At 46.8% G+C, this 12,803-nt stretch overlaps 1 protein-coding gene across 1 annotated transcript in view; it reads left to right on the top strand.

The window, feature by feature from the left end:
• Positions 1-3,329, top strand: part of Gmpr (guanosine monophosphate reductase) — a 30,820-nt gene extending 27,491 nt beyond the window's left edge. Inside the window, exon 7 of the mRNA XM_059263103.1 lies at positions 2,825-3,329. Coding sequence (XP_059119086.1) covers positions 2,825-3,005 — 181 coding nt within the window. The 3' untranslated portion in view covers positions 3,006-3,329. The remainder of the gene's footprint in view (positions 1-2,824) is intronic.
• Positions 3,330-12,803: the final 9,474 nt, after the last annotated feature.

Here is a 12,803-nt window from a genome sequence, read left to right as displayed (position 1 = left end):
TACCACCCAGCTCCAAAGAGCCTGCCCCTGCGGCTCATTGCAGCCAGCTCTGAGGACAGGCTATATGAAGGACACAGGACAGAAGGTCTCACGTACTTAAAAATCTCTGGACTCACATGAGGATGGGAAGCCTCCCCTCGCTGGCTCATTCCCGCTGTGTCCAGATACTAGCCCCACAGTCAGAAGATTTGTTGTTGTTGTTGTTGCAGGGTGTGGAATTCTGACATAATGTGTACGGGGAAATCACGTGACTCCACTGAGAGGCAGCAGCAGTAGTGTGGGATGTTCTCGGGTACGGCAAGCTAACTACAGTTGCCATTATCCCTAGTCATTTCTCTTCGAGTGGGAACCTGGATAAACATAGTGTTCCAGTAGCGGGGAGCTGGGTGCGCAAGAGGTGTGGGGTCAGCCTCAGTGAGAAGTGGAGCACACTCCTTACTGTCAGGTCAGAGCCCCTCCCTGCCACGGTACCTGGATGAGGGACAAGAAGCCCGCTGTTCAACCACCAGCCAGTTACCTTCTGAGGGCCACGGGGAGTCTGCTGGCCCAAGATGAAACTGAGCCCCGTGGCTGAGTGGCCACTCTGTGCTCCGTGTGAAGTACAATCCCCCCCCCCCTGCCCCCCACGGCTGTGGCAGAGAGTCTTCAAAAGAGCAGATAGGGAAAATCGGGGCAGGCTGCAACAATACAGATGCCAGGAGCAGAGGGAGAAGCCATCTGGGTGGCAGGGTGTTCAGGAAGTTCAGCAGGGTGGAGGTGCCATGGAAACACCGAGCCTCGGTTCTGGAAGCGAGTTCCGATCTTAGAGTGCTTCATTTAGAATGCCGAAGGAAGCAGGAGCTCCATCCAGTCAGCCTGGGCATCACGAGCCTACCCTGCTCTGTCTCTCTGGCACTTGCAGCCTCACCACCATGACCGTCACCTGAGGACGACTCCCTGCTCTGACCTCACGTTGAACTGCTGCCGGGTTATTAGTGCTGGGCTAGCTGCCTGTCAGTCATTAGCACTTACTTGCATGTTACAGATGCGCAGATTTGGGGGTCCAACCGTGACTCACAAAAGAGGATGCCACCTTAGCAAAGGGGAAAGAATTCAGGAAGGTCATGAACCGTCTGAAAAGAACGTGATGGCAGCTCTTGTGGGCACACACGTGTCAGGCTCAGGGCACAGAGCTCTGGATGTCAGTGACCCTGGTTTCTTGAGCTTTGTGTGCTGTTCTAGCCACCAAGCAGCCGATCGATCGTCCAGCCAGTGGCTTAAGGTGCTAGAGTTCATGAAAGGGAGCACAGATGTTAACAGGAGACAAGTTTACATCCTTCTTGGATTCTAGAGAATGAGTTTCAATTTTTCTAGTTGATGACTAGGCACAGAAAGTCCTAGAATTTGGGTATTTGTTAGGATTTGCCTGGTCCTCGACTTCTGTGATGCTGCTGCAAAAGCATGCACAGACTGCATCTCCATTCTGCAGGATCAAGGTCTGCCTTGTGATACAGGCTGTTTCCTGGTGGCCTTAGGACGAGGGGGGGACAAGGGGACAGCTAGATGATGCTTGGTGTTCATGTATTAGGCCCAGTTGGAATTTCTTTTTTTTTTTTTAAAGATTTATTTATTTATTATGTACACAGAAGAGTGTGCCAGATCTCATTACAGATGATTGTGAGCCACCATGTGGGTGCTGGGAATTGAACTCAGGACCTCTGGAAGAGCAGTCGGTGCTCTTAACCTCTGAGCCATCTCTCCAGCCCCCCAGTTGGAATTTCTAAGCACTGCTCTGAAAATGTGGAGATGCCACCCAAAGTTCTGAGGGTTCTCCACTCATAAAGCTCTCACCCTTGCTCTGAGCAGTGGGTTTGGTGACACATGGGAGCAAATGGAGCTGATGGGAGGTAGAACCTGGCAAAGGACAGACAGGCTGGAGGGGGTACGGTGCTGCATCTCCAAGGCAGGGCTTTTCATATGTCCTAGGCAGACCTGTGTTGTTCATGGTGAGGACATTTAGCACCCACAGAGCTGGTGCTTAGGGAAGCAACCCTCTGTGTTTTTTTGTCAGTGAAGGAGGATGGATGGAGGTGCTGTGGCAGGAGGTGGTAGCAGGAGGCAACCTAGCAGGTCTGTTTTCCCCAGGGAGGAATTAGGACATTGGCCATTTGGTGGTTGGTCCCAGTAGGAACCGTAAGAGTAGAGGTACATTGCTAAGGAGAATGTCACTCCTGGGGACTGTGGGGGCAGGTGTCTCCATCTCTGTCTCATATTGCTGACCAAGACTTCTCTTTTCTTGGTGAGCAGGGAAGTTCGTATCAGGTTAGAGGAATACTCCATCTGCTAGGGCCTTGGCAGGGATGGCAGGGTGGGGTAAAACACCTCCGTGGATATAACATTGCCGTTGCCCTCATGAACTCACTGAAGCTGCTGTTACATGCATAAGATTTGCACTGGATGGGGGAGGGCCTTATGACACCCCACCCCTCACTAAGGAGCTATAGCCAAGCTGGGGGAGGGGCAGTCATTTTCTTCAGTGGGGTGACCACTGGTAAGGAGCCCATGCTCTAGGAAATAACCTCACGAAGGAACTAAATTCAGTGGGTTACAAGAAAACCAATAAAACAAAAAGACATGAGAACAGGCGACCCTTATGAGGAAAGAGCAGGGCTTTGGTTGGAGCAGGATCAGGATGAGAAGGTAATGGAGAGCGAAAATGCCCAAAATACATCATCTACATATATGAAACTGTCAAAAGAATAAAGGCTATATTAGGGATAAGTCTACCTGGGCGATAAGAGAAAACAAACTGGATTAACCGTCCTCCTCTCTTCTTCCCCCTCAGGGCCTCTGAGGGCAAGACTGTGGAAGTGCCTTACAAAGGGGACGTAGAGAACACAATTCGGGACATCCTTGGAGGACTGAGGTCTACCTGTACCTACGTAGGGGCTGCCAAGCTCAAGGAGCTCAGCAGGAGGGCGACATTCATCCGGGTGACCCAACAGCACAACACAGTGTTTGGTTAACTGTGGAGCTGCAGAGGTGTTGAGCTGAATGGAGACCACCTCTCACCATGCTTCTCCCATCCCTTTGTCCTAGCAGGCTGGCTGCTCTGCATGGTGGGACACTGCCACCACTGACGCTGACATTGAGTCCTTGTCCTGATCTTGCACCCAGAGGCCTTGGGGCTTGCCCTGGTGCCTGTGTTGAGCCCAGAAGCAGGGTGCTCGTGGGGCCCTGGGTCAGCACCTAGAACTCATTGTCTCCTTGTTTCAACCACGCCTTGCACCCTTGCCTTCCTCTAAAGGACAATGGTTTCACTTTTAATAGAATGCTGTGATCTTGATTGAGTGCTGGAGTTTGCATGTTCAGGAGCATAGTTGTGTAGAGTCACACTATGAGTCGGGAAAGTCTTCCCAGCCAGGTAAGTGGACCCTCTACTGTTAACTCACAAGGCCTCTGGCTGGGGAAGAGGTGTGGTGTGAGCCTAAGTAACTCCCACCCCACCTCCTGCTTTTGCTGCTGAGCAGGGTCAATGGACATGAAAAATCCTGCCCCATGTTCTCCCTGAAGCTCTTTCTGGGAACAGGTCTTGTCGCCCTACCTGTCTGAGCTGCTTGTAGCTGGCAAGCCAGTCCTGTCTTAGATTCTCGTGTAGTTTTGTCACACACACAGACCCCATCAAACTCTTTCCTTTCCCTTCTCAGTCCCAACTTGAAGGCCAGCCCCTCGCTCTTTTTAAAGACAGGATCTAGCCCAGCTTGACCTCAAACTTGCAATCCCCCTGCTTCAGCCCAGCTAGGCTGGCCCCTCTCCAAGAGGTTACAAGCCATCTTGAAGTCCCACTGCTATTTTATGAAAAGGCTAGGAGGAAATCTTGCTGAAAACCAAATGTTTGCAGCCCAAAGGGGCTTAAAACAGGAATTAGAGGAAGCCCCTTATATTACTACTTCCTCGGAAGAGCCATGTAGCTCTGCAGTCGGGAGGCCATCATTGGTTGGTAAGAGGGACTCTTGTAGGTAGAGTTTTCCTGCCTGGCCCACAGTCAGGGCAAATCTCTTTCACCTGCCAGTCCCACAGCCTCTCAGACCCGACCAAGTAAACACAGAGACTTATGTTGCTTTCAAACTGTATGGCCGTGGCAGGCTTCTTGCTAACTGTTCTTATAGCTTAAATTAATCCATTTCCTTTAATCTATACCTTGCCACATGGCTCGTGGCTTACCGGCATCTTCACAAGCTGTTTCTTATCGTGGCGGCTGGCAGTGTCTCTCTCTCCGCCTTCCACTTCCCAGAATTCTTTTCCTTGTCCCGCCTATACTTCCTGCCTAGCCAATGGCCAATCAGTGATTTATTTACTGACCAATCAGCAACACACTTGACATACAGACCATCCCACAGCACTTCCCCTTTTCTTTTCTTAAAAAGGAAGGTTTTAACTTTAACATAGTAAAATTACATATAACAAAACAATTATCTTGGAAATTGTCTTGGAAAAAGGCCCCAGTTAGCCCCGAGAGCTGTCCTGCAGTGGGTCGAAGCACTGATATCCATGAGCGTCAGGCTGTTTCTCTAACAAGGCCCATCAGCAGGTACAGGAATATGTTTTCTTTGAAAAGGCAAGTGTGACTTGAGTGGATAAGAATTGGTATTGCTGAGTGAGGATTAGTTAGTTGCTGGGTGTCTACAGTACCTGCTGCTGTGAGAAAGATCCAGCCACACCAGTACATGGGAGATTGCCGGCCCACTTCTAGTCTGGTATTTTAAGGCTGTATTTAAAGTCTGGGAAGTTTGCATTCTGAACCTTTCTCCAACCCCCCTCCCAAGGCCAGAAGAGTAGCACTTAGGCCTGTGGCAATGTGAATGGCTGCGCTTGGGAGGACTGTATGATGGATGCGTTCACTACTTTCCTCACCGCAAAGACCAAATACCTGGAAGAGGCAGCGTAAGGGAGGGAGGATGTTTTCTAGCTCAGAGTTGACGTGATACTGTCCATCATGGCAGGCAAGGATGGGAGTGGCCGGCAGCTGTGGCCACACAGGCTGTGTGCTTACACCTTTGCAAAGCAGGAAATCGTGACTACTCATGCTCCATCTGGTTTCCTCCTACCCCCTTTATCCAGTCCAGGTCCCCAGCCCATGGGGTGGTGCCCCCCACTTCCAGGTTGGGTCTTCCCTTCTCAGTGAAGCCTCTTCAGAAACACCCTCTCAGATACTCCCATAAGTGTTTCTCCTTGGTGACTGTAAACATAGGTTGACAAAATTAATCATCACAGAAGTCACTGCACAAGAGCATATTCAATGCCAACAAGATGTGGCGCTTGTCTAGAGGACCCCACTTCTTCTCTGTCCCATCTGCACCAAGTGTCAGCCTCTTTGTAGCATGTGTTTCATATTTAAGCCCTGCAGTCTGTTTAATGAGCCTAGACTCTAATGAGCCTAGACTAAGTGGAAAGAAAAGGAAAGCATAAGTCCACTGAAGTGACCCCCGCAGCTGTAAGGAAGGACTGTTCAGACCTGTGCCTTTCCCCAGACTTTTGGTGTTGTGATGAGCTATCTATCCTCTGTCTTTCTTAGGCCTGGCCCCTGTGTTAACATTGCAGCATGTGCCACTGTGGGGGACATTGCCCTGAGTGTGTCATATCATGTGTCCAGCATGGGGGCTGCTCCCGAATGGTCCTGCCCTGGGCTTTTCTTTTCCCCCAGGTGCACATGCTGCTCAGCACTGTTCTCTGTAAGCCTCGTTGCAGACTTGTGGTTTTGTGTATCCAAAGGCAGGCCCCTTGCCATCTAGTTCCAGGCAGATGATGGCCAAGCTCTTGCAAAGCCCCAGACACCAGGATCATCTTGAGGCAGAGGCTTCAGAAAAAGAAAACACATTCCCTTTGCTGTAGCAAGTCCGTGATGGGAATGGGCCTAGAGGACCCACTGGAGAGCATCCTTCAGTCCAGGCAGCAAGTACGACACGGACAGAGAAGGCCTGTTGTCCATGCATGGGACTTTCTGTGATGGAGTGTGAGGTATGGTGGCAGAAGTGGCCGTGGTTCTGAGAGCATGAGACTGCCTGCTCACATCCCTGTAGACAGGGAAGCAGAGAGAAATGTTGCCATTCACCTATCAGAGAGCATCTTCTTGGAAGGACAAGCGCAACCCTGGAGCAGAGGAGCAGGAACTTGGTACCTTTGGTCTCAGACTGGTGCAATGCTTCTTCCAGTTTCAAGGCACACCTCAGAATAGCACCCCAAGCTGTGTATTTTTCCTATTCAGCCTTTTGAGTTCTCCTAGCCACAAGGAGTCTGTCATTGTCAAGTAAGCAGGCAGGGGGCTTGCCCCACTGCACACCAGGAACAGCCCTTCTAATCTGGTCCACTGAGGTGTCCTACCATGATACTCATTCTGTCCCCCAATCCCCACACTAAAATACAGTGTACAGAACCCCAACTCCTTGTTTCAGGAGCCTGTGCTGCCTGATTTGCTGGGATGAGTCCTAATTGGACAGATCAAAAATATAGCCAAGAAGGAGATGGAAGCAAAGAGTTCCCATTCTTCCCTGGCCAGGTGAGAACTCAACTATTTCCAGCATTCTCTTTCTCCCTGGTGCAAGCTCAGCTTTTCTTTCTTTCTTTCTTTTCCTTTTTTTTGTTTTGAGACAGGGTTTCTTCGTGTACCAGCCTTGGCTGTCCTGGAACTCCCTCTGTAGACCAGGCTGGCCTTGAACTCACAGAGATCCACCTGCCTCTACCTCCTGAGTACTAAGATTAAGGTTGTGTGCCACCACCGCCCAGCTTCAACTTTCAATTAGAAGAGCTCCCAAGGCACATGTAGACTCTGGGAGGCATGAGTTTCCTAGGCAACCACTAAGCTACATCTCTCCAAAGCTGAGCCCAACACCAACCTGTGCACAATACTCTCGAGACAAACATGGAGGTAGCTTCTTGTGCCAGAGACTTCTGCTCCACAGGTTTTTAAGAAGCACACATTGGGTGGGTGGGAAACATACTCATCAACTCCAGATAACTTACCAGTTGGAGCAAAATGGAAGAAACTGCATTGATAATGCCACCTAAGGCACAAAGCTGCCAATCATTTGAGAAGAACGACCTAGAATGTTGAGCAGATAGGAGATGCAGATTAGGGACATCCATACCTCATGTGACTCCCCACCACCATTCTCCCCAGGATGAGGTGACATGGTAGAGGTAGTGAAGAGGAACTCACACTGTTTTCTCAGCCACAGCTTTCTCTAGGGACCTGACAGAAGACAGAGACACAAGTTTGCAATTGGCACTGTTATTTTATTATTAGTACGAGTATTATACAATAAACTTGTACTGGTATACAGACGATTTATTTAAAACAATTTTGTTCAAATTTTGAATCAAACATTGTTTTATTATAATAATGAAATAATTTCTACCTAGAAAACCTGCAAGCACCATCAAAGAAAGGGACCATAAAATTCAATAAACAGACTCGAGTGTATCCTACAAATAGACACACCACGATTAGAAAATAGAATATGAATTCTTCCATTTTTTTAATATTTGTTTTAAAAAAGCTAGTGCAAGTACAACATTTTACACTGGAATTACAGAGTATGCACGCATATGGAAAAGGTCTCCTGTCACAATAAAAGCTCTTAACTATGTATGCACTTAAAAGTTTCTTTTCAATAAGGTGCAAAAAACTTTTTTCCCCCTAGTTTTCCACATGGTAGTACCCTCAGCCCAAGTTTTGGTGTCTGCTTCCCCTTGGCCTGTGGGAGGCATACAAATGGAAATTGGAGGGTTTGGGAACCTGATGTGAAAACCTTCACTGGTTCAGATCTCAGGTTCTTTAGGGCCAAGACTCTACTGGTTAGAGATGAAGACTGTCTTATTGAAAGGCCACCACAAATACTGACAGGACTCCACTGCAACCCCCTTTCAGCTGACACCACCTGGGATTACACTTGAGCAGTGCGGGTTGGGGAGGGGGCAGTAGTCACAGAGTAGGACCAGTACCATGGTGGGTTGTCAGGGTCACGCCTCACTGACTCAACAGTTCATCCCACTCTTGGTCTAGAGAATAACTTCAGAGTAGGTGGCTCGTGTAAGAACCAAGAGAAACCTATGCACCATCGTTCTTGGTAACTGATCTCTCAAGACAACAGTTCTAAAATAGTGTCACCTCAGCTGGGTAGTCTAGGGGACAGTGTGTTATCTCAGTAATGGTTACTGTAAACAGTGCTTCCCACACAGGCCTTCAGATTGGCCATCCAGACAGCAAAGGAGCAAGAAGACAGGAGTGGATGGAGTCTCCAAGTGATCTGTAGTGGAAGACTTGAGTCCTTTCAGATAAAAAGTGTTGGGGAGGTTCTTGTAGACTGGTTTGTGTAGATGCTACCTATTGGCCAAACACACTTCCTGTGAGTACAGATGAAGCTCCTGTGGACAAGGGTCAGGAGGTGAAATGCTAAAGCCACTGTCCCCCTTCTGCCTCTGTCAAGGTGAATGTCAGCTACCAGAACTTGCACAGTAAGGGACGGGACACAAACCCAAATTTAAGACTCAAAGCTAGGGTCCGTGACTCCCCCTAAACTGTCCAATTTGAACCACCCAGCTCAATTGTTGAACAGGAATCCAACTCTGAGCAACTGCTCTGCCTTCTTCTGGCCTCTACTTGAGAAACATCAAAATGAAAGCCAGTCATTCAAATTGAAAGTGATGTTTTACCCCCGTGTAATTGAGGTGTGGGGTGGGAGGCAGAAGAAAAGCTCAACTTTTTTTTTTTTTTTTTTCCCCACGTGAGTCCTGTCTTACTGGGAAGAGGATCCCTTATAGAAACACTTCATGTTCAGGATTATATTCTTTGGGTTTATAGGAACAGGAAGTGCTGAAATGTCAGACATCATCCAAAGAAAAGAAGTTGCAATGGCTTGAGAAGGGAACTTAGAGAAGTACTTCCGGCCTAGGAATGGACAGTATCCTCAAATAGTGGAATACAGTTTCCCATCCTTCACACAAGAGCCGCATGTAACAAAACAGAACAGTAAGCATAGGTATAGTATAGTTGAAGAGCCTCTGACGTCGAAATTCTTCCAGGCCATAACCATACAAATTTGATCATCAAGACAACAAATTTCTATATACAAGAAAAATAAAACCCCAGAACATGTAACTTTCAACCCTCCTCTGTTTTGTAATTTTTTACACACAAAATATGAAACTCATGGTTTCAACAGATCTGTCTCTTTCAAACACTGAATCATTTCAACATTCATTTTTCTTTTGTGCAATTTTTAAAAAAAGTTATCTGTACTCCCCAAAGTGAGTGCCTCAAAAAAAAATTTTTTCCCCCTTCGGCTGCTCAAATTAGGTGTACTTTAAAGAAAATAAAACAAAACAAAACAAAACTTCCCACAAGGTATAGTGCTACAAGAAAAAAGCCTACCAGTAAGGTAACATTTGAAGCGAGGTCATCTATGTGAAAGGAATCTCAGCTCCAGAGTAGAGATGTGCAAACTGTTTGGAGTTGCCATAGGAACAGAAATACAGCACTGTCCATGGAAAAGGGAAGAAACCAACCCAACACAATAGGTCATATGTATGTGCTTTATAAAAAAGTAGATTCTCTATAGTTATTACTCCATTTTTCTTTAAATTCTCTATTTCAGAAATTCTGGGTTCAAAACACAACTGTAGAAGCAAAGGCCTTTGCTCCACTTTTAAAAAATAACAAAGTATAATTCTCTTGCCTTTCATCTCAACCGCCAAAGAAACTGGATTGGGCCCTGGAGACTGAGGCCCTGTATTCCCCTGGAGTCAAAGAGGGGCCGACTAGGAAATTGGAAGTGCAGAGGGTTTCCAGGAGAGAATGGACCAGTTTGTTGAGCTGCTTGTGTGGTTCAGGAAACAGTTGCCATGCCAACCACCTCAGCTCAAAAAGTCTGGCTTTCTATCCCAAGAGCTCTGCCTCCTCACCCATGTCTGAAATAGGTGGTAGTGTCTTCAAAAGCATCTACAAAATAGGTTTCCTTAGTAGTCACAGATGTTAAAGGGTATTGTCAATTGTTTCCTTAAAAAAAAAAAATGAAGGAAGGAAAATCCAAAGCTACAACAAAAACAGATTTTGGCAACATATTTCAGTAAAGATCAAACTATGTGCAAAGAGTGGATTTTCTGATCACTAGGAGCTACTGTTCGTCTTGAACGTGCAGCATTATATTGCAATCTGTGCAGTAGCTAAGGAGCAATCCACACAATGCGGGGAAATCCAAACATTCCTTGAAATTGTACAACCCTACTCCAGAGCAGTCCAAAGTGCTGTTGCTGAACACGTCTGTGTTCCACACACACACCAGCCCCATCCCTGAGTAAGAGGTGTGAAAGGTTCCACCGAGTTCCTTGCAGGGGAGAAGGAAGCATGCTGCCACTTCCTGGTGGGGGTAAGGGGAGGGGAGGAACCCAACAAGCTCACCTAACAGAAAACATACAAGGTCAGGATTCAGAGTTAAGGACGTTCTGTTACCACCACCCCCACCACCACCACCACCACGAAAATCAGGCCATCTCAAACTGAGCTGGAAGAATTGAGAAAAGCAAAATGTGACCAACGTAGACGATTATCCTGCAAGTCTAAAACAAAACAAAAGAAATTGCAATTTGGATTTCCACTTTTAAAAAGATTTGAGGTAAGTGGCATCCATGGCCTTCTCTCCCCAATCCCTACCCCACCCCTGCTGACCCCAAGGTGGCCCAGACAAACTGAAATAATTCTAAAGTTAAACATTCTAAGGAACAGTCATTTTATATATTTAGAAATCCCTAGAAAGAGAGGTTCTTGTTTGTTGGTTTCTTATTAGTAATATTACTATGTTTTCTTTTCGCCCTGACTAATTTCTTGGTGATTATGTTCCATTGTAAACGCAAAAGGCCTGCTGTTATTTGTTTAAAAATGGAAAGCAGGAAAAAGGAGAAGGAAAGACGGCTATTGGTAAATATTGCCAGGAGGACAGGTATAGAGGTGCGTGGCCCATCCTTGTACGATGATGGCATAGCCATCACTGTGCTCCCTACAGAAGGGTGACCACAGCTGCTCCAAGAGCCTCTCAGGCCCCACCAATGTCTGCAAACCAGAGGTGGCTCCTGCCTCCGTGTGCTCTTCCTGTTTGAAGAGAAAGTGTCACAAGGGAATGGTGACTGTGGTTGCCAGGTGGTCCCCTCCAAAGCCACTGGTGGGCATGCTCAGAACACACGCACATATGCAATGAGTTGTTTGTGCTCAAAGGCAGAGATCGAAGTCTCAAGGACACCGAAGAGACTGAAAAATGGGTTGACTGTAGCCCATGTGGCTCCAGGGCACGTCCTAGGAACCGTATGCCTCCTACCGCCTACCGCATTCCAGGCTCAATACAGAGCGGAGGGGCCTTCCCGGAGTGCAGAGTGATGGACCTTCGTGGCGCTTCCCTCCGGGCTCCTCAGATGGCTGGCTCTGTGTCCTGGTGACAGACACACAGGCTCCCTACTCCAGTGCTCTCCATCCACATCAGAGGAAAGCAAGGCGGCTTGCCTCTCCTTGCTCCGTCCCTCCAGCCTTTCTCTGGCCAGCAAGGGGAAGGAAGGTGGACTCACAGAACAAGGAAGAAGCCAAAAGGGCATGAATTTTAACTAGACAGAGCATTATTGGCACACAAAGTATTGCACATGCTAAGAGTGAGGGAATGAAATGGGACAAATGCTTTAGAAGAACCAATGACTTTTATAATTCCTATACCTGAAATAGAACCACAAAAGTTATGATATTCCTATTGCTCTGAACTGTGTGTTTACCTAGTTTAGTGTTGGTTTAGTGGATACAGTCAGTTCAGTCCTTGAAGTAAGCCAGAAAGTGATGTCTGTGTTTTCTGAGCTCCCAGGAGCTGGTGTAAATAGTGCCACACAGCACCTCTGTGGCAGCCTCCTATTCCTCTTACCATCAAAGGTTAAAACAACAACAACAACAACAACAAAAACCTACTAAGTGCAAGTGCCCTGAGCAGAATATATGGAAGATTAAGCAAGGTCTCTGAACAGAAACATTAAAGAAAATAAAAAACCACAGCACTAAATAAGCAATGTGACTTCGAGAATGGGCCCACCCAGCTCTGTTAGCATGCCGAGAGGGTAATGGATTTTAGGGAGAGGCCAGCTATTCTGAACCTACTAAGAGGGTTTTGGTACATCCCAGAGCAAAATCGTTAGTCACAATGAGAACCACTGTGAATGGAGACTGTATAGCCAACATCTGGGTTGTATGCGGGAGGAGAGGTCTCTTTTTCTAATTTGAGAAATGGAAGAAGTCCTTTCTGTTTTTTAATGGTTAAAAGGAAAGTCAAATACGTACTTATTTGGGTTAGTTGCAACCAAGTAAGAATTTTTAAAAATGTCTCTCTTATTTATAAAACTTGGTTTAAAGTACTTTAAGACACACTCAGACCCCACACATGATATTTTAATCTCTGGGAATGAAAACTCGTGACTTTATAGAATACCCTTTCTGGGTTTTGTACCAAATATTAAATCTTGGTTTGATTTCAAATAGAAAAAAAGAGTCATTCTGAAAAAAAAAAATTAACACGTTTTTCCCACAGAAACAAAACAAAACAAAACAAAACAAAAACACTTGCTCACATATAAAATGTCTGTATGGAAAACTCTCAGAGAATCTGAAGAAACTCTCAGATCTGGCTTCTCGTGACAGATGTGGCAGGTGACAAAATGAAGCAGAAAGGAACAGAACCTTCTAAGAGTGGCCTAGGGTCTAGGCAGGTTAGAAAGGAATTTTGCTACATTTATTTATGCTCGAT

This window comes from Peromyscus eremicus, chromosome 5 (assembly GCF_949786415.1).
Source record: "Peromyscus eremicus chromosome 5, PerEre_H2_v1, whole genome shotgun sequence".
NCBI classification, from domain to species: domain Eukaryota; kingdom Metazoa; phylum Chordata; class Mammalia; order Rodentia; family Cricetidae; genus Peromyscus; species Peromyscus eremicus.
This window is presented reverse-complemented; position numbering and strand designations above follow the sequence as displayed.